This window comes from Hipposideros armiger, unplaced genomic scaffold (assembly GCF_001890085.2).
Source record: "Hipposideros armiger isolate ML-2016 unplaced genomic scaffold, ASM189008v1 scaffold_160, whole genome shotgun sequence".
In the NCBI taxonomy this organism is placed as follows: domain Eukaryota; kingdom Metazoa; phylum Chordata; class Mammalia; order Chiroptera; family Hipposideridae; genus Hipposideros; species Hipposideros armiger.
The window spans coordinates 172011-197537 of NW_017731510.1; the positions used below are offsets into that span (position 1 = coordinate 172011).

A 25527-nucleotide genomic window follows, 5' to 3' on the forward strand; every position below is an offset into this window, starting at 1 on the left:
TGACAGCTCCTCATGGTCACAGCAGCTCCTGTATCCTCCAGAAATCTCTGTGATCTCCATCCCACATCCACCTGTGCTCTCCTGGCACTCTATGGGTATCTCCAGCAGCGCATTTATTACAGTATTAAAATGACTTGTTTACATGTCTGTCTTACCCATCAGCGCTCATCCCTTCAAGACAAGACCTATGCCTTTCCTTACCTTTGTGCCTCTAAACTGAGCACAGTATCTGACAGATTATCAGAATTTTTTCTAAACTATAGGGAAAAGCTCGATATGAACTTTGGGTCATATGAGACATACAATGACCTCCTATGTGAAACACAAAGACCTTCATAATTATACCTTATCCTCCATCAATTAACACAAGGTGTGGAGTAGTTCATATTTTTGCAATTTTATGTACATTATTTCTTCTATCTTAGGATGTTAATTTTGTTTTTCTTCAAAACCTAGGTCATAACATCTTGCCCCCTTATTCTGTGTATCTTCTTTCATTTAATTTAAACTTCAGTGTCTTATAATACCAAAAACCTACTTTGAAAAAAGTAGTCTGGCTTTCCCAGAAATATTGTCTATTATCTACCCTCACATTCAACGAAACAAGGTTAAAGCTAACTCATTCCTTCCTCGGTATCACTCCCATGGGGAAGAAGAATCTTCATCATCAATTATATGTTATGAAAATACCAAATTTCAAACCGTATAACTCAACATATCACAAATATGTTCACATATGAACAGACCACTCATTACAAAATTAATCTCCACTCAAACATCCCTCCCCGCTACTTAGATGCATCCCCAACCAAGACCATGTTTTTTGTCCCTCTCACTAATCATTCAGGATCCAATAACACAATGCAAATTAATTACGTCACTTTGGGAATCACAGCAAATGTAGGATTCCAAAAAGTCATTAAAATGATGTTAGAGAAGAACTGTCAAATCATATGCAAGACAACTGACAGTTAACAAGGAAAGATGAGAAATTTGACAAGAATGATGACACAAAAGGTACATCAAAAGAGAATCAGCTGAACAAAGATTTAAAAGATGTGTTCCTGGGAACTGAGGAAATCTTCAAATATTTGTTTTATTTTTGTTTTTTGCAAAGATGATTATCTTTTTGACTGTTATAAAAGTTAAATGTAAAGTAAAGGACAGAATAATACAATTTTTATCAGGAAAAAACACTCTCAAAAAAGCAAACATTTGATACTTTCATGGTTATGGTTATACCAATAATTGGTTCAATATTTTTTAAAAAAGGAGATGGTGTCTAATCCTACAAAATATTTTTCCCCAAAATAAAGTTCCAATCAAAGCTTTTATTCACTACTATGAATAAGGTCTGAATTTTGAGTAGTCCTTTTACTCACATTTAGTGGCATTTTCTGGTACAAATCATCCTTAGGACTACTACTTCTAGAACTTGTAAACATTTCAATTACTTTGTATACTACATTTATTATCAATGCTTATTTGTATTCTCTGTTTTTTAAGGTTACCTTCTTGGGGGCTGATCCATGACTAACTCATCTTTGTATTTACATAGCTGTACACAGTAAATTTGAATTGCAAATTCTAAAATACCTTGTTAATTATTAAAGAATGTTAAGATTCATACTATTAAATTTCTATTCCACCAGATATACTTTCTATTCAAATAGAAAAAAGGGTCTCTGGGATACAATACTGCTTTTAAAGGGCCCAACACAAGAGAAACGATCGGCACATAAGTAACTACCGCACAGGCATGGATATACCAGAGGAGTGCAGAGAACACCCGCAGGGAGTCAAAGGACAGCAGCACTAAGAACTGAGCAAGTTTTGTAGAGAAGCTTGTGTCTGAGCCTTGATTTACAGAAAGGGTTGGATTTGGGTGTGTAGAAATGGGAAAGTGAGAAGAAAATTAGAGGCAGCAAACTACAGGCACATGAAAGAAAAAAAATGGTTCAGCTTCACTGAACTGAGTGAGGGCAGGTAAAGGGTAGTGTGCTACAGAAGAGTTTTGAATGTATACCTGAGTCCAAATACTGGAAGGGCTTGAACAGCAAGTTGTAAAATATATGCGACTTTTTCTGAGTATAAGCCCCTACCTATTTCTGACAGGGGGAATAACATGATCAGAAGCATGACAGGGAAATTCAACCAACAATAGAGAATGTCTCACAATAATCTACGCGAGCGCTAATGATGGTTACAGCAATAAGGATAACTAAGAAGGTACGAATAAGAAGCATAATAGGTATCACAGGACAGGATTATCTGCGCTTTTGCAACAAGGTGCAAGGGCAAGCAAATAGTCAAATATAAATCATGTTTGTAGGTCTAAGAAATGCCAGTCAGATTTATTTAATGCTTACTGAGCCTATACAGTCAGAAAAGAATAGATTTGGGAAAGATTATGAATTCAGTCTTATATTTATAGAAAATAAAAGTTTGAAAATTCTGTTTAGCACTAGAAGTAGGACCAGAGGCTTAAAAAAAAGTTAACGTTGTTAGTACAGGAATCACCTACATAGAAAATAAGATGGCCAAAGAAGAATGTGTAAGTGGAAGAGTTGGTTTGGACAGATCCTCATAGAACACATGCATTCGAAGGAAAAGAGCCAGAAAATGTACAAAAATCAGGGAACAGAAACCAAACAGAGTTTCGAGAATAAAGGTGCAACGAGCTGTGTCAAATGATGCAGAAAGGACATTGACAATGAAGACCAATGTTGTTGGATCTGGGGGCTTTAGAAGAGCATTTCTGGAAAACAGTGAAGGCAAATGAGTATTGAGGTATGAGAGAAAAGAAGGTAAAAGAGGCAAAGATATAGATGCCTTTCTTGAGGTTTGGAGGTTTAAAAACAAGAGATAAGCATGTGGCTTAAAAGATTAGGGAAAAATCTGCTTTACAATAGAATAAAATAAGATAATCTCATATGTTTGTAAATTGTGAAAATATGCTGCTAATTAACTTTTAACCATTAACGCATGTTCCACAACCAACAGACTTCAAAAGTAACCATGTTACTTAGGCAATCTGAACTTCCGCCTTGGAATTTGGTGACTGACACAGTAATATGTAATAAATACTGTACTAGAAAACAAAGTTTCTGGAAATTAATAATTGTGAATGATTTTTGCACATAGAAGTTTAACAAATGGTTTGCACATACTTATTACCCACAGTAAGCTTCAAACAAAGCCCCTCTTTTTACATATTTCCATATTTTCTTTTTTTTTTTTTAATGTTTTACTTCAATACTGATAGCACCAATACCCTAAGAAATATCAGACCAGGAATCTGATAAATCAACAGAATGAAAGTACCTGTATTAGCAATTTAAAAAATAATCTCATAGGTTGTTTTCTTCTAGGAAATTTAACACATACTTTAAAAACAATTTTCGCCTTCTTGCAAAATAAGATTATCTCCAAAATTAAAGGGGAAAACGAAATCAGAAAATCAAGGGCTCCTCAAAAATCTTATTTCTCAAACGGTTTAGTCTAATACCTGAAGAACAACACCAAAACTAAAACAAATTATTAATATCAATAGGATTTGGAATAACTTTTAAAGACTGCAATATCAGAAATTGACAAAATGATTACAATTAAAAATAGATAATTGTTTATGTGTAGGGTTAAACATAAGTTGCAATTTTTAAATAAGCAGAAGGAAGGGGGACAGAAAGAAAAATTACAACAATCCCTGAAGTAAATGCCAAATCCCTACACATAAGACTGTCTGGAAAAGAACAGGAAAACTAAGTGTAAAATAACCAAATTATGAATGAAAAACTCATACTGGAACATCATAACTTATTATTATGGAAGCCCTTTTTCTTCCATTTTTCTCAATTGTGCTAATAACTTCTAAAGTGATATAGTTCAAATATTCCGTTTCTCTAATATGAAATCCCTAAGACTGGAATATAAATTCATTAATATCACTGTTAATGATTTGAAATTTTAACTCACTGGGTAATAATATTGCTGATCTACAATTAATCTATCTTTATAAAACTACAAATTTCTGTATTTTTCTTCCTTTGAAAAACTAAATATATTATTCAACCCTCATTATTTACACATTCTGCATTTGTGAATTTACCTACTCACTAATATTTATTTGTAAGCCCCAAAATCAATACTTGCGAGGCTTTCATGGTCATTCCCGAGTAAATGTACCGAGTAGCCAAAATGTGAGCTGCCTGATACATGTGCAGTGGCGACTGAACAAGGCCATGCTCTGCCGGCTGGTTTCAACTCTAGTTATAAACAAGTGTCTTTTTGGTGGTCTATATTTTCCACATTTTTGTACTTTTTGTTGCTGACTTTGTTGTTTTAAATGGCTTCCGAGCAGAGTGCTGAAGCGCTGTCTAGTGTTCCTAAGGGCAGGAAGACTGGGATGTGCCCGCTGGAGAAAACCCCTGTGCTAGACAAAATTTCATGAGGTGCAGTGCTGTTGGCCACAAGGTCAATGTTAATGAAATAAGTACATATTAAATAAGGTGTCTTCAAACAAAAACAAACATAAACAAGGGCACGTATTGACCAACTGATAAAAAGGTTGTGGCTAGACGCTTGCAGGAACCACCCGCCTGTCCCCTGGGAGCAATGGTTCAGTGTTTGCTAATTTAGTGCCTGGAATGACTCTGTAGAATGGAAGTACAAGTAACGAGAATCTGTACCATGTTTGCAACCCAAAACTCAGATGACAGTTCTAGAACTCTGACATGTTTCTCCCACATAAAATTTTCAAAACAAGGCATCAACATTTAGGATTTGGATCTCTGCGTCCCAGTGGACATTTCCTTCCCACAGTCAGGACCACACAGAGCCTTGCTCTGTACATCCCCTCCTTACATTGATTGCTAAGGCGCACAGCTGGTACTGTTCTAACGTGATGATTTCGTGGTAACAGGGCTCCTGAGCCAGCTTTACGATAGCGCTCCCAGCAGCAAGTCTCAGGCGCGACATGTCCGGTTTACTGAAAAAACAAGCAAGAGTGAATATAAAGTAGATTTCCAAATGTCTGCATACCAACAGTCCTGCTTTGTATAGCTCATTTTGTAAAAACTCCTCTGGCCAAGAAAAGGATAGAAAACAATTTAGGAACAGTGGATGAACACCATATTATGCTGATTTAACTTTGGAAGATAGTGTCTAATACTACAGAATTCTCTTGAATATTTGTCTAGGCTAAAGTCATTTCATTCTCTCATCCTACAAAAATAGCTTTTACCCAAGCCTAGAAAAAAATCTGTTTGTTTAGTTGTTCCGTGTTTACTTACAGATTAGGCATTAAAAACGTCCTAACTTGCTAATCAGTCAACTGAAACTACTGTGTTAAGTACAAAAGAAGAATGAAAGCAGGTGGTGTGGATAAAACATTCCTGTTTTCAGCTAGAATTCAACTTTTCCCATATTACCAAGAGGCTCCTTTTAAGTTTAAGGAAAGAAAACTGCTGCTAAATGGGACACACTTCAAAGATTAGGAAATTCTTAAATACACCTAAACAATCCTCCCATATTAGATGACTTACAGGATCTTGGAGGAAGGAGGGAAAGTTGTCACTTAGTCTTCCAAGGTCTAGTATCTATAGTTGGTTTAAGGCCCTTCCTTTATCTCCCTAAGGATTATGTAGAACACTGACTGAACGCCTGACAACATTAAGGTGTTCCCAAGTCACAGGTCCCAGAGCCAGTTTTCATTTCATCCATAGCAACATCCTACAAGAGCTGTTATGAAGCAAATCACTCAACCACTGTTTTCTTGTTGCAGTTTATTTAATATAAAAAGACATAAATAGTTATAATTAAATACTTTACAACTAAGTTTCTAGAGTCCAGGTTTCTATATACAGCCTTGTTTAAACATGCAGAACCAATGTAATTCACATACATTTGCAGAATTCAAGCATATGTTTAATTTTGCTAGGGAATATCGTGAATAAAAAGACGAGATGAGATCTAAATATGCACATAAATAATGAAATTAATTAATTTAAGAGACAAAAATGTATTCATACTAGGGAAATTTTTTTCCTCCAGTTATTATGTAAATCCTCAACACTGGCATATACAAATTGTAATAAAAGTGAAGACAATTCATTAGACTAAAATAAAGTAGATCGATGAGCTATACATGTGAAATGGTTTACCAAGTTTTATTTTTATTTGGTTTGAGTAGCATGTGTTACTGTTAATATTTTGTGCAAAAAGTACAGCATGAGCAAAACATACAGAAAAATAGAAATGAAGATGGAAAGGGAGAAAGCAGCTGACAGTCACCTTTTTATACTCTCTCAATAAAGTCTTGAAGCTAGCAATATTTAGGGGGGGAAGAGTTATCCTCTTATTTTTTATTACCCATTAGAGGCAATAAATGGCACCTGTGTTTTCACAGAAGACAAATTTCTAAATTTTAGCTAGCCCTGACATAATAAGCACTACCACCATTAATACTTCTAATTACTATGTGCTAGGCAGTGTTTTAAATACCTTAAATATACTAACTTATTCAGTTACCACAACAGCTAGATGTGATAGGTTATAATCATTCTCTATGAGGAAACTGAGGCAGAGATGGTAAAGTAACTTGCTAAAGGTCACCTTGCTAGTAAGCGGTGGTGTCAGGATTTGAACCTGGGCTCCAATGTCTATGTTTCCAAACACTATACTACACTACATCTTTCAAACAAAACAAAACAAAATAAAAACAAACAAAAAAAGTGTTTAAAAAAATTTTTTAATTTGCATTAAAAATGTTTTTATGCAACAGATTCAATAAGTTGCCTTCTACCCAATCTGTTATTTTTGTTTTAGACACTAACAATATAATGGGACGTCAGGAAAGTCATGACGCATTTTTGCATTTAAAAACATAGAAAAATATATCATGACTTTCCCGACGACCCAATAAAACACCAGTTATTTATTGGTACACTAACATCTTCACATTAGATACTCAAATAAGTTAACATCAATTTTTAAAATAATTACAATGTATAGTAGTACCTGCGCCAGACACATGACTATATTCTGAAATAACCACTGTACAAAAGTATATTACAATAAAAATATGTGGATACCTACAATATTATTTTTTGAAAAGAAACTGCAGTATTCAATAATTACACCAGATATTGAAATACTATGCAATCCAAAGAACTCTGAAATAATAATTACATACCTAATTTTCCCCTGTTCTGTCAAGTCTCCATCACTATGCAATATTGTTGTTAGTAATCTTAAGGTAGAAGTTCCTGATTTACTGTGATTATTCTTCATTCCAAGTAGCCATCGAACCATCATTTTAATAGCCTGAATCTATTTAAAAGACAAATTGACAAATAAAACATTCCTGCGTTTTAAAGAAATTCTGTACCAACCTTAAAAAAATGTTTTTAATGGTTGCTTAAGAAAAAAAAGGAAAAGAAAATTCTTCTTTTCTGCGTATATGAAGATAACTTTGAATGTTTTAAAAATGCCTCACCCCCATCACCTCCTGGCAATTGACATATGAATGATTTAACTAAAAAAATGGTTTTTAGTTTTGTTTTGTTTTAAAATGTTTCTTCAACATACACTCTACTCTTTATAGCCCACAGTAAATTCATGCTAACTTCCCCAGGCAGAAAAGTTAAGTTCCCAATTGCGCACTGTATTCAATCTTTTGTGTGACTGATTATATTAATACCACCTCACATTTGTACTGTATTTTATAATATGAAGTACCTAAGTACTTTAAAACCTTTAACGTTTGCCAACAACCGTTTTTGAAGAGGGGCATTTTATCTCTTTTTCACATATTATCTTAGCTTTTTACAGATTCAAGTCTCTGAGGCTAAGTGGGTCTTGAACAGTGGCATATGGCAGACACTCGTAAGACCCCTTTCCTGGGCCACTTGTGTCAGCATGAACTCTAATGCAGGTGACCTGCCTTCTGGTCTAATACTGCTCAACTATACAGAACTGCTACTTGAGACCAATACTGAGAAAACAGGTTTATACTGGAACTTATAAATATCAAGCATTGTTCAAAGCTACAGGAAGGGCTACTCTACAGGTCTACAGAAATAGAATATGAAGCTGGAATAATGTGATAAAGTAGCTAATAATATGAAATATAAACACACACACACACCCTGAAAGCACGTACGAAAAATTACAACTAGAAAAACAATATTTAATATATTGGTTCCAGCCCTTCGCACCTTGAGTAGTGGACTGAGGTCAGGTCTGCAATTATAGATTATCGATGGTTTTAGTAAATCTATATTCTCTACACTAGTGATGAACATTCTTTTATGTGTAACTTCTCATTCAAGGAATTATAGGTTGAATTAAAAAAAAAGTTTTATAGGCTGGCCGAGTGGCTCAGTTGGTTAAAAGCTTGCGCAAGAGTGCGAGCTCTGAGCAACAGGGTCGCCGGTTCCATTCATGGCCTGAGCTGAGCAGCCACTGAGCTGTCAAAAGGTGGCAGGATGGCTCAGCTAAAAAAAATATATATATATATTTTATGAAATCCCATAGAAAAGACAATCTTAAAACCTGGATAACCATCTTTATCTAATAGGAGAATGTATATAAAAAAAACCCAGCACGATCTTTTGCCATTAAAAGGTTGATATCAAGAAGCAGCAACTTAGATGCAGTTTTCAAACTCTTTTTTTCTCAAATTAGATTACCCCAAGGCCTTTGGTTTCTCATTACTGCCCTATTATCTCACAACACATGGGCTAATGTCATATTAAAAACTTGAATCATTTTAATAGTCATATCTTTATAACAGGAATAGAAATTTTAACACCTATAGTAAGAATATGATACATTAAAAATATGAAAACCAACGAATCTATGAATATTAACTCACTTTGACCATTGTCTCCGGAGAAACTTCTTCATCTGGAACCCAAAGCTTAGTTGTCTTTTTTCCTGGAAGCTAAAAAAAAATAAGGGCTTTAAAATGTAAAATATGAATCCACATGTTTAATTTTTAGTGAATGAATGAAATTTTTACCTTTTGTAGTGACAGTTATTATAAATGACTAAAATATCGTATCTAACCCTATTCCTCAGAAAGGTTGAAAGGCCTATCTTCACTAGCACCACATAGAGCGCTGTATGTTCTCCCCAGTTGGTTCTTTCTAGGTGTGAGGTTGGACTGACTTCAACCTCTTACATACACTCCTATAAATAGCCCCTGTGGAGACTAATGATTCATTTATTTAAGGCAGCTGGCAAGGTCTAGGATTTTAAAAAAAAAAAACAAAAAAACAATGGAGCCAAAAAAGTGTAGTTCTTAAATAAGGGAAAAGATATATAAAGTCTTGAACGGGGGGGGAATTAGAAAAGTTTGTAAAGATAAGTAATAGAAAATATGCACTGATATCTGCCCGCCTAAATCCCACCAAAATGGCAACACACACACACACACACACACACACACACACACACACACACACGGCTGGAAAACAAAAGGGGCCCAAAAGAAGGCCAGAATCATTGGAAAATTTTGAAAAACACAAAACACAATAAAAAATTCGGAGCTAAAGGGCTTACATCTCCATAAAAGCACAGAAAAGGAAACACCCTCCAAAAATTACCCCCGCCCCCAAGCACAATCACAGAATAATTCTGAAATGATAAACTGCAGGTACCAAGAGATGTGATTTTACAGTGGCAGCCAGGAAGTTAAAGTAAGGTGACAAAACAGATGAACCCATTTTGGAAGAGTGGAGATCCCATTTTTACCCCTAGCTGACGTGTGATTTCCAGAGGCAGCCTAGGAAACAGAAATCAAAGAACACCTCAGGAAAGCCCCTTGCAACAGGACAGTTACCTCCAACATCTGGAAGGCAAACTCCCTAAAACACAAAGAGCTGAAAGATTTACATACAGCTTGAGAACAATTCTATAGCTGAGAAGTGCCTTCAAAGTATGAGTGGAAATAATGAAAAAGGAATCACAATAGAAACATTCTGATGAAATTTCTGAACTAAAATTGTCAAGAAGAAAAGCATCCATGAGACAACCTATCAAAAAATAATAATAAACAAATAAATAAAAGCAAGCATCAGGTCAACTTCAGATTTCTCAGCTGCAAGCCTAGAGTCCAAAAAACGATGCTGTGATTTTCTGCAGCCAGAGATTTGAGACATAGAATTCTAGTATTCAAGAATGGGGGGGGGGGGGGAAATATTTCCAAAAATCAAAGACCAAAAGTTTCCAAATAATAAGCCATTTTGAAAGAATTACCCAAAGATATACTTCATGAAAACATTTAGTTGACACAGAAAATAATTCAATCTGCATAAATTATTACAAATAGTAAAAACAGACAAATTAAAAGTTATTCTAAATAAGACCAACAGAATGTCAGGTGGGTTCAAAAATAATAGAATAAAACCACAACAGATGGAACCAAAATGACAGAGAAAATCTAAAAATAATAGGGTGGAAAAGTACATCATTCAAGATGAAAATCATTAAATGGGATATGGATTTATATGGGATACTGATGTAAACAAGATACTGATATACTTAAAAAATCTTACACCACAATAAGATATCAAATTCATGTTTATACAACTAGCAGAATATCAAAATAAACCAAAAACAAAAATTATTTTTGATAAAAGACAAGCTCTTCATTACAGAAGACTTGAATATACATACGTTTTTCAAATCTGATAGAAGTTGAAATGAAAAAAGGTATAAGAAACACATATAGAAATATAAGGAATAGAGATAAAATGTTCAAAGATTAGAAAATAATCAAAACTGGCATTCTTCATAAATGATTAAAAATAAAGATAAAAGAGTTTAGCAAGAAAGATGAATATAAGATCAAAGTAATTCCCCAATCAACCACAAAGACAAAACTTAATTTTAACAACCAAAGTACCTAACAAAGTTGTACAAGAGAAATTTTTATATTTTCTTTAGAGAAAATTATAAAACCTTAATGAAAAACATCTTGTAAATAAGCGAAGTAATGGAAAAGAATAGAGGCAATATGTGATATGAGTGGTAGCACTTCAGATGACTAGAAGAAGGAAAGATTGTTCAATAAATTGTGCTATCCAAATGGGGAGTAAAAAGAAATGGAATAATTAAGTCACACAATACAAACAAACAAATTAATTCTAAGTGGGTTAAATTTTTTACGTGTGAAAAGAAAACCTTAAAACTTTTAGAAGAACACATGGAAGGCTATTTTTATGACACTGGAGTAGGAAAGGATTTCTTAAACAAGATTTATAAAATATTAACCACAAAAGAATGATAAATTTAACTACATTAAAATTAGTAACTTTTATCTGAAACTAGTATAAAATAACACTGAATATCAAGAGTAATTGAAAAAATAAAACAAAAAACTAGTAACTTTTGTTCAAAGCAAACCATAAAGGGAGTAAAAAGACACACCATAAATGAGATTTTATGAAGATACTGCAATATGTACTTGAAGTATTAATGTGTGTAAAGATTACCTCTGAAAAAAACACAATCCAGGAAAAAAAGGGCAAAAGACATCAAAAAGAATTTCATTAAAGAGGCAACATGGTGATTAAACATATAAACTTAATTAGTAACCAGGGAAATGCAAATTATAACTATAATGAAACATTATATCAATTAGATGGGAAAAACGTTAAGAAATCTGACAAAAATTGGTCTTGTACACTGCTGAGGGGAAAATAAATTTTAACAATCATTTTGAAAAATAACTCGACAATAAAATTAAAAGTTAAATACAGAGGGTGCCAAAATAAATGCATACACATTTTAAGAAAGGAAAACTGTATTAAAATTGTAATACTCAATATATACCAATAACAAAAGATGAACACAAGTCACGTTTGACTTCTGCAATAGCAAGAGGTGCTCAAAGTGGTTCCCATCAGCATCCAGACACTTCTCATTATGGCAAACTACTGCTTGAGCAACGCTGACCAAAGTGTTCACTTGTATACATTTTTTTGGCACCCCATATACCGGTGATTCATCAATTTCACTTGTATGAATACAACCTAGAGAAATTCTTGCTAATATGTATCAGGAGGCCTCTATAAGAATAGGAGCACTGTTCAAAAGAGGAAAGAAATGGAGCTATTCTAAATGTCTACTAAGAGGATAAATACATTCTGAGTTATTTTGCACTATGATATAATACAGAGTAATGAACGAATGAACTAGTTGGATTCAGTAACAAGGATTATTCTAAGAAACAAATGTATTATAATAAAAGCATGTCACCCAAGAATATATATGGCATAAACCCTCATAAACCTCAAGAACAAGCAAAACTAAGCAAGTACCCTGTTTAGAGAGATATATGTGGTACAGGGTGTTTGTTTTAGTTAGGGAATAATAAACCCAGGAAAGAAACAGGAAGCATGGTTTGGCGAGTAATAAAACCAGGAGCTAACAGGTCATGAGGGTTCACTGTATTATTATAAAACAAGTTGTACAAACGTTACATACATATATTCCTTTGTACATATCAAATATTACATAAAACAGGACAAATTAATGGGTTAAAAGAAGTGGAAGGGAGATCTGTTCCTGACAAGGGCTGACTAGGTTGTCTTGGACTTATCTTCCCACTGGAACAAATGGGAAGGCTGGACGAAATAATTGTTAAAAATCCGTTTGAAGGCAACAGAGAGCTACCAAAGCAGTGAGAATTTGCAGGGCAAAGTTTCAAAAGAGGAAAGAAATCAAGAGATTTGAGTTTGGTGCTAGGATTGTTTTTCTCATACACAATAGCTGATTCTGTGAAAGAGGCTGAGAGGTTGGGTGATGCGTTCATCACTGTCACAGAGCTGGAAGGAAAAAAGACATTGGGATTCTGGGCCCAATAAAGAACAGAGTCCCTGTTAAAAAACAACTTCTGGATAGATGTAACCAAATACACACTAGATCTAAAGGTGACCAGAAAAAGAATTGAGCCTGTCAAAAACTGAAGCCCAGCTTCTAAGTACTGCAATTTTTTTTTATTAGTTTCAGGTGTACAAAACAATGTAATAGTTAGACATTTCACCCCTCACAAAGTGATAACCGCCCCCCAATCTATTGCCCCTCTGACATCATATATAGCTGTTACAATTCCATTGACTCTATTCTCTATGCTGTACTCCACATCCTGTGACTATATATATTAAATTATAGTTGACATTCATTATTATTCAGCTTCAGGTGTACACTGCAGTGGTCAGGCATCTACAACGTCCATGAAGTGATCCCCCTAATAAGACAAGTATGTCCATCTGACACCCTACAAAATCTTTACAACATTATTGATTATATTCTCCAAACTGTCTTTTGTATCCCCATGTCAATATTCTTGGTTGGATAAAGGTGATATGAAAACAGCTCAACTGTCTGTCAGAAAAATAAATCCTCTCTGGAATGATAAAATCATTCAGAGCTTCAAATTATCTTTACAATTTTTGTACATAAAGTCTACCACTCAATCAGAAATAACATGTGTGGAAGACAAGATGAGTAAATGTCAAGAGAAAAACAAGAGAAAAAAAGCCACAGGAAATCCAGACACTGAGGCTAACAAATATAAACTGTAGCATAATTAAAGATATTCAAGAATTAAATGACAATATGAAAAATTCTCGCAGGGGACTACAAGCTATATTAAAAACTACAAGGGAATTATAGAATTGAAATATGTAAGTGCAATTAAGAATCAATGCATGGGCTTAACATAAGGCTAGACAAATCTGAAGACAAGAAGTGAACTCAAAGACACATCAGAAGACAACAAAAACTGAAGTATGAGCAGGCAGAAAAGTACAGAAAAGCATGGCAGACAGCGAGGTCACAGAAAAAAAATTGTATGTTTACAGTTGTGTAATTAGAATTGCAGTAACATAGAAGAGAAAATGAAACAAAGTATTTGAAGGAAAGCCTGGAAATTATTCAAAATTTATTTAAGGCAAAAAAACTATACATTCAAGAAAAGCTAAGATAAATATAATGAAAAGCATACCCAGACACATTATATAGTAAAACTGGAAACCAACGAAAAATAGAAAATATTAAAAGTATTCACAGAAAAAAGAAAACCTTCAAAGGAACAAGACTGTCAGCTGAACTCAAGAGAAAAGATTAAAAAAAAGATGGAAGGTAATGGAATAATATTTACAAATTATTGAGGGGATGAAATGTACCAGTCTAGAATTCCTTTTTTTATTTTTTGAGCTGAGCCATTCCTGCCATCTGTTGGCAGCTCAGCTCGGACTGGGACTCGAACTGCTGTTGCTCAGAGCTCGCACTCTTGAGCAAGCTCTTAACCAACTGAGCCACTCAGCCAGCCCTAGAATGCTAAACCTAAAGAAAAAATATCCTTTGAAAAACAAAGGCAAAATAAAGACATTTTCAGACAAACAAAAATAGAGAATTCATTAGCAATAATCCACACTAAAAGAAATACTAGTTTAATTCTTTGGGTAGAAAGAAAATCATCACACAGACTAAAAGAAAGGAAAACAAGAGAAAGGGGAATATACATTGGTAAGTCTAAGACGTAGCTTTATATGTCAACAATAAGCAATTAAAATAAATAAAAATTATATTATTACAATAGCATCAAAAACCATAAAATGCCTGGATCGTACTTAAGAAAGATAAGCCAGGCCTCTATACAAAAATTTAACAAACATTACCCAGAGAAATGAAATATTCCCTAAGACACATACCATCTTCATGAACTAGAAAGCTCAGGACTATATAATACCATGCTCACGGAATGGAAGGTGGTATTAAAATGGTGAATATTATCTTCAAATTTATAATTCAACACAATCCCTATCAAAATTCCAGGCAGGTGTGTGCATATGGTGGGGTGGAGATGTGACAAGCTGATTCTAAAATCTAGACAGAAACGTAAAAAGCTAAGAAAAGCCAAACAATACTGAAGATGATGATGATGTGCTAAGTGAAATAATTCAGACAGAGGACAAATACCATATATGAATGCTCTTATATTTGGAATCTAAAAAACAAAACCCAAATAACTACAACAAACCAAAACTCACAGATACAGAGAACAGACTGGTAGTTGACAGAGCAGGAGCTGGGGGATGGGTGAAGGGGGTCATAAGGTACGAACTTTATAACTTATTTCCAGTTATAAAATAAGTCATAGAATATAATATGCAGCATGGTGACTATAGTTAACAATGTACTATATATTTGAAAGTTTCTAATAAAGCAGATCTTGTAAGTTCTCATCACAGAAAAATAAATTTATAACTATATGTGGTGATAAATATTAACTACGCTTATTGTGGTGATCATTTCACAACATATAAGAGGTGTGATAAAAAAATACGGTGAATGTTTAAATAAAAAAATTTATTATACTAAAAGACCCATTGCCTGCCATTAACTCCCTTCAGAATACCCCCTCGCTTCGAACACACTTATCCTAACATTCTTGCCACTTTCTGAAGCAGTTCTGGAAGTCCTCTTTCGTGTCTTTACTTCCAATCTGACACCGTGCGACTTCTGGCTCTTCCCCAAAGTCAAAATGATTCAGGACATCAAGGCAGCCATGACAGCGCAACTAAAAGCACCCACGAAAGAGGACTTCTAGAACTGCTTCAGAAAATGGCAAAAATGATGGGTTAAGTGTGTTCAAAGTGAGGGGGAGTATTTTGAGGGGTATTAATGGCAATGTGTCTTTTACTGTAATAAATTATTTTCAATTTAAAAATTCACTGTATTTTTTTATCACACCTCATACAAATATTGAATCATTATGTTGTATACCTGAAACTAATATAATGTTACATGTCAATTTTACCCCAATTAAGAAAAAGAAGTAAAACCTACAGAGTGAAAAAATAATTGCAAATATCTGATAAGCGACTTGTATCTAGAATACATAAAGAACTATTACAACTCAACAAAAAGACAAACAACCCAATTTAAAAAATGAGCAACGGACTTGAATAGTCATTACTCTGAAAAAAAAATGTATAGAAATAGCTAGTAAGCACATCAGATGCCTAACTTTATTACTCATTAGAAAAATGCAAATCAAAACCACAAAATACCACTTCATACTCACTTGGGTGGCTATAATCAAATTAACAGAAAACAAGTTGGCAAGGATGTAAAGAAATTGGACATTTCATATATTGCTCGTGAGAAGGTAAAATGGTATACCCACTGTGAAAAAGTTTGGTAGTTACTCAAAAAGTTAAACAGAATTACCATGAAACCCAGCAAATCTACTCCTAGATATATACCCCAAAGATCTAAAAAGTAGGTACACTCAAATACTCAAGACACAAAATTCATGGTAGCATTATTCACAATGTTCAAAAGGTGGAAACAATCCAAATGTCCAACAATGAAGGAATGGAGAAAGAAATTTTGAGAAATACATACAACAGAATATTCAGCCAAAAAATGGAATGAAGTACTGATACATGCCACAATGAGGATGAACCTCAAAAACATTATGCTAAGTGACAGGAAGCAGACACAAAAGGACACATATGGTATGATTTCATTTATAGGAAATATTCAGAATAGGTAAATCCACTGAGACAGAAAGAAGACTGGTTTTTGCCAGGGGCTGAAGGAAACATTTGGGGAATGACTGCTTAATGAAAATAATCTGGAACTAGATTGAGGTGGTGGTAGTACAACTTTGTGAATGTGCTAAATATTACTTGAATCACACACTTTACAATAATTTTATGTTATGTAAATTTCTAGGTTTTTTTTTTAAGCAGTAGGGAAGATAGTCTTTCCAATAAATGGTGCTGAGACAGATGGAAATAAAAATGAATCTTGACATCTATCTCATATCACATACAAAAATCAAGCCAGGTAGATTATAGAAATGTGAAAAGTAAAACAAAAACGCTTCTAGAGCAACACTGTCCAACAGAACTTTGAGATGCTGGAAATGTCTGTGCTGTCCAAACTAGTCATATGCAGCTACTGAGCACTCGAAATGTGTGAATAATTTATAATTATATTTAGATTAAACTTCAAATTTAAATAGCTATATGAGGCTAGTGGCTAGAATATTAGCAGTTCTAGAAACTAATATAGGGAATACGTTCACAATCTTGGAGTAGGCAAAAAAAAACTTAAATAAGTGTTAACCAAAAGGAAAATAATTGATAAAATGGGTTTTATTAAAAATAAGAATTTCTGTTCATCAAAAAACAGCATTAAGACAGGACAGTTTACAAAGCAGGAAGAAAAATTTGCAAAATATACTGTCAATGGAATATATAAGGAAATCTTGGAAGTGAGTAAGAGAGGGGCTGACAATTGAATAGAGAAATGCAGAAGAATCTTGAGCAGGCAGTTCACGAAAGAGGATAGCCAAAACGTCAATACATATATGAAAAAGTGTCCAGGAGCGTTATTACTCATTACACATTCACATAGTGGCTAAAATGTTAAAGATTGGCTTATCTATCACAGACAAGTAATGGTACAACTAGAAATCTCATTCAACACAAATAGAATTGTTAATTGGTATAATTACTTTAAAGAACAATTTGGCAAAATCCACTCAAACTGAATTTATACATACCCTAGGACACAGCAATTACACTAACAACAGAAATGCATACATAGTGCCCAAAATGGCATGTAAAAGACTATTCATAACAGCAGTCTTTATTTAACACTGGAAATGACCTAAATGTCTAGCAACAGAACAGATATACTACGGTATATGCAAGTGGAATACTACACAGCAATGAAAATGAATGAACTACTGCTATGTGCAACTAGATGGATTAATCTCACAGACATAATGAGTAAAGGAAACTGGCCATAAAGGATTTACCTGCATCATTTCATTTACACAAGTTCAAACACATGTAAAACTAATCTATGTGGTTGGAAGTCAGAACAATGGTTATCATCTTCAGGGGTGGGAGGGCGTAATAAGAGAGACACAGGGAGCTTTTGAGGTGCTGCTGGGAATATTCTATTTCTTTACCTGCACAGTTAGTCAGTCAAAACTGCTAACTTTGTAAAGTGGGTACTTTTCTGGTATGCTTTATCTCTTAATAGATTTTTTTTGTTAAAGAAAACAAAACGAAAGCAAGCAGTAGTCATACTAACAAATCCTTATGGGTGTATCTTATTTTATTTATGCAATTCCTTAGTATTATTAAAGGTCTTTTCTATTATATTTTAGCTATATGGATTCCAAACAAACATTCATGTACGTATGTTTGTGTGAGTCCATAATCTAATTTTGGGAAGTACTAAACATATACTTCAAATGTAGACAAAAATATCAATGACTATTGTCTATATGGAAATGAAAGTAATTTTAAATTTCATTATGTTTGCTTATTCTTTTCTGATTTTTCAAAATAAAAAAAACCCCAAACAGTAAGGATATAGAAAACTTGAAACACACGATTAGCAAACATGACCTAAAGAATACACATGAAATATGATACTTAGGGGAAGAAAAAGAGACGCAGATGAAGATCACACCCAGGGGAACTGGTAGACTATGGGGTCTAGTCAACTGAAGTTAAACAGCCACAAAGCATTAGAGAGCTAACATATACAATGTCTTGACTATTATCCCCACAAACTATTTTTCCATAACCAATTAAAGTGTTAATCGTATTTAAATGTACTAATATAAAAATAAAGATGGATATGAAACGTGGTGATTTAGCTACACATTTCAAGAATTATAATTACATTTTAAGAGAAACTTTATCTGATATTTCTTTTAATTCTCCAAAGAACCTAGTACAGTGAGGAGCGTAGAGTGCTGAGCATACAGTGGCCCCAAACTAATGGTTACCTAATGTGTCTGCAGTTATGTATAAAAATATACACACGTGCATAAAACTCCACGAGACCATAAGGAGTCAGTTCTCCCAAACCCAAATGTGCCTTGCCCCAAATACAGTATCCCTCCTTAATCCACCATGAAGGGTATGTTTCAAGACCTCCAGTGATGCCTGAAACCACAGATAGTACTGAAACCTATATATACTGTTTTTTCCTACACATACATACCTATGACAAAGTTTAATTTATACATTAGGCTGAGTAAGATGTTAACAATAACTCAGAGAACAATATACTGTAATAAAAGTTATGTGACTGTGGTCTCTCATCTCTCAAAGTATCTTACTGTACTGTACGTACAGCATGGAGATGCTGGGCAAAGGGATGACTCACATTCCAGGAAGGATAGAGCAGAACGGCGTGGTAGTTCATCCTGCTACTCAGAATGGTGCACGATTTAAAACTTATCAATTGGTTACTTCTGGAATTTTCCATTTAATATTTCCAGACCGTGGTTGATCACGGGTAACTGAAATAGCGGATAACTGAAACCGTGGAAAGCAAAACTGGATGAGGGGGTACTAATGGACTCACAAAGTGGAAACAGACAAAATCACTTTCTTTCCCAATGTTTCTCCCAGGGCTCTTTTAATTCTCTCTCATATGTAGGGAAAGGAACGGCTACTGTACTGTGAACAAGTTTGTCAGACTTCACATTTTAAAAGATAGAGTTCATTACAAAAATTCAACCCATGTAAAGTTGAAATTGACAGAAGCAGGTGATATTGGTGTTTATCCAAGAATGTATTTCCGGTCACATGCCTTGGCTCAACTAAAGAGAAGAGACAACATATTTAAAAGATGAAAAGATAGGAAAACCTGAAATAAAGCAGGCGAATGGAAGTGTTATTTATGTCATTTCACTTCTCTCTTTGCCGTATAAAATTTTAGAAGATAACGTTCTGAAGAACACAAGTCTAAAAAACACCAATTACCCGATCATTCATGAGAAGGTCTTTCACAATGAAAGTAGCTACTAAAGACTTCAGAGGGGCGGCAAACTGATCAGGAGCAAGGAGGGCGATGTGACCAATGGTGACCAGCGGGGTTATGAGATGCTCCAGGTTGCTCGGATCTAGGCTCTTATGCAGAGGCTGCAAATGAGAAAAGGAGAATGTGTCCAACTCTACAAATATGCAAATAAACCGTTCACATATTTCATCTTCAAATTAAAAAAATTACAAATGTTGTAATACATACACATGATAAAAGTAGTAGCCCAAGCTAACATTTAAACTTCCATAGGTTATTTATGTCCAGAAGGCATCATGTTTAAAGTCATACTTTAGAGGTACAAGAAACCCTTCAGCATGGAGAAACATGTTGTCTGGCCACAAACAAGAGTACGTTAGAAGCTGCTAGGGCTCACCGATATCCACTTCTGCTCTACTTCCTGGGCATAAGGATGACTGTACGTGCAGCTTCCTCTGCAATTAGGTGACGATATGTGAGTAGGTTCTGGTTAGCAGAATGGGGTGAGGGTGAGGTATGCCACACCTGCACTGAGGCAGGTATGACCAGGGTGCCTTCTCCACATTCTGTCTTACTCACTGGCTGGCTTAATCCCAAGAATCCAGTGGGACTTAAAGAGAAGTCATTAGTCCAAAAGAGCGTGTGTGCCTAAGCCACTGAATGGAGTGAAATCCAAACTGGACTTTTTTCAGGAGCAAGAAATAAGCTTTTATTATGTATGGTCAGATGCATTTTTTGTGGATTTTTATAGCATTAAATATAAAATACCATAACTAATACAGTATTTTATTATTCTGATAGGAAACCCAACCATTAATGTGCATTTTGCCAGGACAAAAGAATGCGGCTCCTCATATACTCATATACAATGATACCTAAAATGGGTTGTTACATTTTTTAAATTGGAAAATCAGAAAAGTGACTATAGTATGCTATCACTGGCATCAGAGGAGGGGGACAAAAAGTGTGTGTCTGTGTATTTTTATCATTTATATATGAATAAAATCTCTCCAGAAAAGTACTTTAGAGCCTGATGACATTGGTTTCCTCTGGGAAAGGGAACTGGATGGCTGGGGATATGAGGGTGGGATAGAGGGGAAAACTTTTCACTATTTGGATATTTGTTTTATATCTTTTGATTTTGAAGCCAGTGAATATATTAATATTTGAACTTCTAATGACACATTTTAATGAAGAACTGATGGTCTACCATCCCATACTGAACACCGAGAAATCTACGCTTGAAAAAAACAATACAAAGCTGTTCTTTCCCAACATAGTAGGGCACTATATGGCTTCATTTAATCAAAGGTATACTTAAATGATTTTCTTCTTGCTATTTTTGATGACTTCCCTCGGTATTTCCATTGCACATTTAAGTGCCAGCTGTTGTTTAAATTATAAACAAAAATCTGACAGTGTAGTTTTTTTTCAATTAGTTTATTATGAATGTGATGATTTTCCACAATAATAAAATAATTTCTAAAAATGCAAAATGAATGGCCAGAACCTGGATTAATAGTAACCTCACAAAGGCCAGATATCACTATGAAACCTTTTCTCAGAGAGCCAGCCAACCTTATGGGAGGATTACAGGGTAGGTTCTTGTAAAAATGAAAAAATAACATATAATATCAAAATGAAAATAAAAGTGCCCTACAAATTCAAGTTAGCACTGTCCTCATCATCATTAAAAAGAACAAAAAGGAGATTAAGAAAAACAAAAGCTCCCTATAAATCAACATGAGTTCATTGAAATCATTCTCATATAGACAACCATACTACAGATAATACCTCCAACCCCAAATACATACAATTTAAAATAAATTATTTGCTATTTACACAAAGATGCTGTTTGATAAATAAAGACAACAACATTTCTTCTTCCTTTAGGTGTTTAACATTATACATAAAAATGACAAAATCAGAGTAAATGTTTCTAAGACAAAGATCACAAGTATTTATGAAGATAGCTTCAGCATAATATCCAAATTGTCTTGACTTCATTCAAGGCTCATGAACTAAAATGATAAGTTAGAATTTATAGATTTTCTGCTTAACTTCTATTTATAATAAGAATGCTAAAGATGACCACTGATTAGAATAGACTGCAATAAAACTGAAATGCTTAGAAAGAGTGCCAGTAATTTAAAGTGTAGAAAAATAATGAAACATATATCGAAAAAATATACTTTAATCTGACAAAATTAGGTCAGTCATTAAAATATCAACTTACTTACTTTTTTTTTACCAATTAGTATTGATTTACAAAATCAAACCCTACACTTCAGTAGTATCTCATAAAAAGAAATCTAATTTTGAAACCTGTAACCTGACAGAATTATCATTACCTACTATCAATAAGTATTTTATATGTAATTACTAATTAACGAGTTTCCTAATACTAAATTTATAGATACAAATGCAATGCATAAGGTATAAATATAATGTATAAATATGTGTCAACATATTATGTAATTGTTTGATTCTAAATTTGAGTTAGCACAAACATCTAAAACAAATCAGGTATTTTCATATTTTAATCATTCATCAATATTAATTATACTGATTCAAATTCTGAAAATACAGCAGGTTCTTGAATAATGTCATTTTGTTGAGATGCCATAGGAACCTAACTCTTGTTTATATGTATTAGCTTGTTAAAACTGTTTTTGTTACACATCATTTCACTTAAACTCACAGACCTTATCGACGAAGTTAAGTGAGGACTTACTGTATACTATAAAATGATGCATCTCCAAATTTGAATATGCTGTGAAATCATTATTTGTTTTTTTAACTATAACACGTGAAAGAAAAAAATATTCTTCTCTTTACCTCAAATATCTGTGCAAACTGGGTCTCTTTACTAGAAAATATTGCATGGATACAATGAATAGCATATTTGGCTTGACGAGGGGGTCCTTTTTTAGATTTGTGATGTAAAACAGGAAGCAAAGCTCTAAAAAAAAGAAAAACAATAAATCAGAAAAATCAATATAACTTCTACTAGATACTTTAATGTTTGCATTTTTAAAGTAATGTTCTCTAAGAACAAAAAAAAGTCACAACATCTACTCAGACTCATTTTCAATCGTCTATAATTTTGTTTTATAAATATTTATATTAAAAATGTGATCCAATACAAGTATTGTTTTCCTCCATTTTACTTAACAATTATAAACACAAACAAGAATGGTTACCCATTTCTTGCTTTTAATGTTATTCCCATTAGCCTTTTCTCTTTTATTCTCACTACTATCACTCCAGCTAATCTTTGCCACTTTACACATAAGACCACTGTAAAGGGTCCTAAATGTTCCTTCTTTCTCAAGTTTCTTCCTCTTTGATTCATCTTTTACTTTGTTCCAAAACAATTTACACAAAGGGAAATCTGATTATTTAACAATACAAAACTGAATGCTTACTATGTGCCAGGCACTATTAAAAGTCCCAAATCCTTGCCTTCATGCTACTAGCATATTAGGAACACGCAAATGATAATACATAAATTAGCAAAATATGAGTTATGTCAAATTGTTGTAACTGCTGTAGAATAAAGAAGAAAAGGATAGAGATAAGGAGTGGGAGGGGTGTGTGAAAGTGTACAAAGTTAAATAGGGTAGTTATAGAAGAACTCTGATAAACTAATAATTGAGCAGAGCTCTGTGGGAGTTAGGGAGTCATGTGGCTATCTGGAAGATCATTCATGAATCATATCATTACACTACACAAAAATTTAACATGAATATTGAATAAAACAACCTCTTAGCTCAAATATTTTTCAAATATCACAGTGAAAGAAATTTCTGAATCCTTCTTTCAATAAGCCTAATACCAACCCAGTGCCCAGTACTAAGAATTTAGATACAATAATGCATCACAATAATAATAGTCTCACAAAAGATATCAAAGCAAAATACATTAAAAAGACACATGACAAACTGAGGGGAAATTTCACATTGGGGGAAAGGGTTAATATCCCTAACATGTGAAGACCTTCTACAACTAGAGAATAAAAAGACCAACAATATCATGGAAAAATAGGTTGGGCATAAAAAAATAGAAAGCTCTTCAAAAATTAATATACAAATTACCCTGTGATGTGTAAACAAATGTTTACTTTCACTTATTTTAAAAAATACAAATTAAAACTACACTGACAGGACTTCTGCTTCAAATGAGGACAGAATATCTGAGGCTGGATTTACTCTCCCACCTTAAACAAGCAGAAAACAAGATAAATATGTTAACGGTTTCAGACAATGGACAACAGGCAGCACAGAACTGTAATCTTTAAAAGATGGGAAACAAACTATTACAGAAGAGCCCTATATCTGCCCCTACTTACTACATGGAGGTAGTTTCCAGATTATAGGGCAAAAAGTAGTAACCCAAATAGAGCCTAGTGGTTGCATGCAGTTGAGGGAGACAAAGATGGAAGTTCAAGGAGGCCAAGGCAGCTATAATTTCTAGGGCACAGAAATAGAGGAGGGAGCTACAGAGAGAGGAAGAGAGCTTGAGTTCTGGAGATCCCAAGAGGGCTATCCCCATGTCTTCGGCTAGTGATCAGTGCCATGCATAAGTAAAAGCTACCCGAGACCAGGAAATGAATGTTGGAAAGAAATAGGCTAAAAAATTCCCTAACATTCAGGGATGGTAATAATTCACATTTCCACCAACCACAGTAGAAAGACCCTGTAATTCCTAAACAGGAGAGAAAAGTAATCAATAGAAACGAGTCCAAAAATGGCACAGATGATGGAACTAGCAAAGACATTAAAACAGTTATTATAAATAGCCTCCATATGCTCAAGAAGGTAAGAAGAAAACATGAACATGATCACAGAAATGAAATATATAAAAAAGACCCAAATGGAACTAACTATAAAAACTATAAAAAATATAATACCACAAATGAAAAATATGCTGATCAGAGTAAAAGCAGATTATATAGTACAAAAAGATCAGTGAACTTGATAACATAGCAATAGGAACTATGAAAAATAAAAACAAAAGAAAAAGGTCAAAAAATAAAAAACAACAGAGCACCAGTGACCTGTAAAACAATATTGAATAGTCAAAAATACATGTAATTGGAGTCCCAGAAATCAAGGAGGTGGAGAAGAACAGAAAACAGTATTTGAAGAAATAACAGCCAAAGTTTTTCTAAATCTGAGGGAAATAAAACCACAGTCCCAATCATCTCCATAAAGCTCAACCAGAAGAAACAGAAAGTAAACTATAACAAGGTGTATCATCAATTTGGTAAAACAACGATAAAAAGAAAAATCTTCGAAATGGTCAGAAATGAAGACACATAATATACACAGGAACAAAGAATGAACATTTTCATCAGAAACTACACAACCCAGAAAATAATGGAATGACATCTTTCAGATACTAAAATAAAAAGATTTGTCAACCTAAAATTCTATTCCAAGCAAAAATACCTCTCATGAATGAAGGCAAAATAAATACTTTTTCAGACAAAGAAAAGCTGAAATAATTATAAGCAGAGCTCTAAGAAATATTAAAGCTCAAGAAAAATGACACGAGATGAAAATATGGCTAGATATCCAAAAAATGAATAGTTACAGAAATGATACCTACGCATTTTCAAATATAACAAATCTGGGGCCGGCCGAGTGGCTCAGTTGGTTAAGAGCT

General features: G+C 33.9%; 1 protein-coding gene across 5 annotated transcripts in view; it reads right to left on the bottom strand.

Annotated features, from left to right (window-relative positions):
* The window catches only part of PDS5B (PDS5 cohesin associated factor B), a 164771-nt gene that overhangs the window by 22943 nt on the left and 116301 nt on the right, over window positions 1-25527 (bottom strand). For all 5 annotated transcript variants that reach the window (XM_019651446.1, XM_019651450.1, XM_019651448.1 and 2 more), the window contains exons 20-24: window positions 22696-22819; window positions 19821-19979; window positions 8876-8944; window positions 7193-7329; window positions 4864-4987 (exon numbers count right to left, since the gene is read on the bottom strand). In XM_019651446.1, the coding sequence (XP_019506991.1) occupies window positions 4864-4987; window positions 7193-7329; window positions 8876-8944; window positions 19821-19979; window positions 22696-22819 (613 nt within the window). The remainder of the gene's footprint in view (window positions 1-4863; window positions 4988-7192; window positions 7330-8875; window positions 8945-19820; window positions 19980-22695; window positions 22820-25527) is intronic.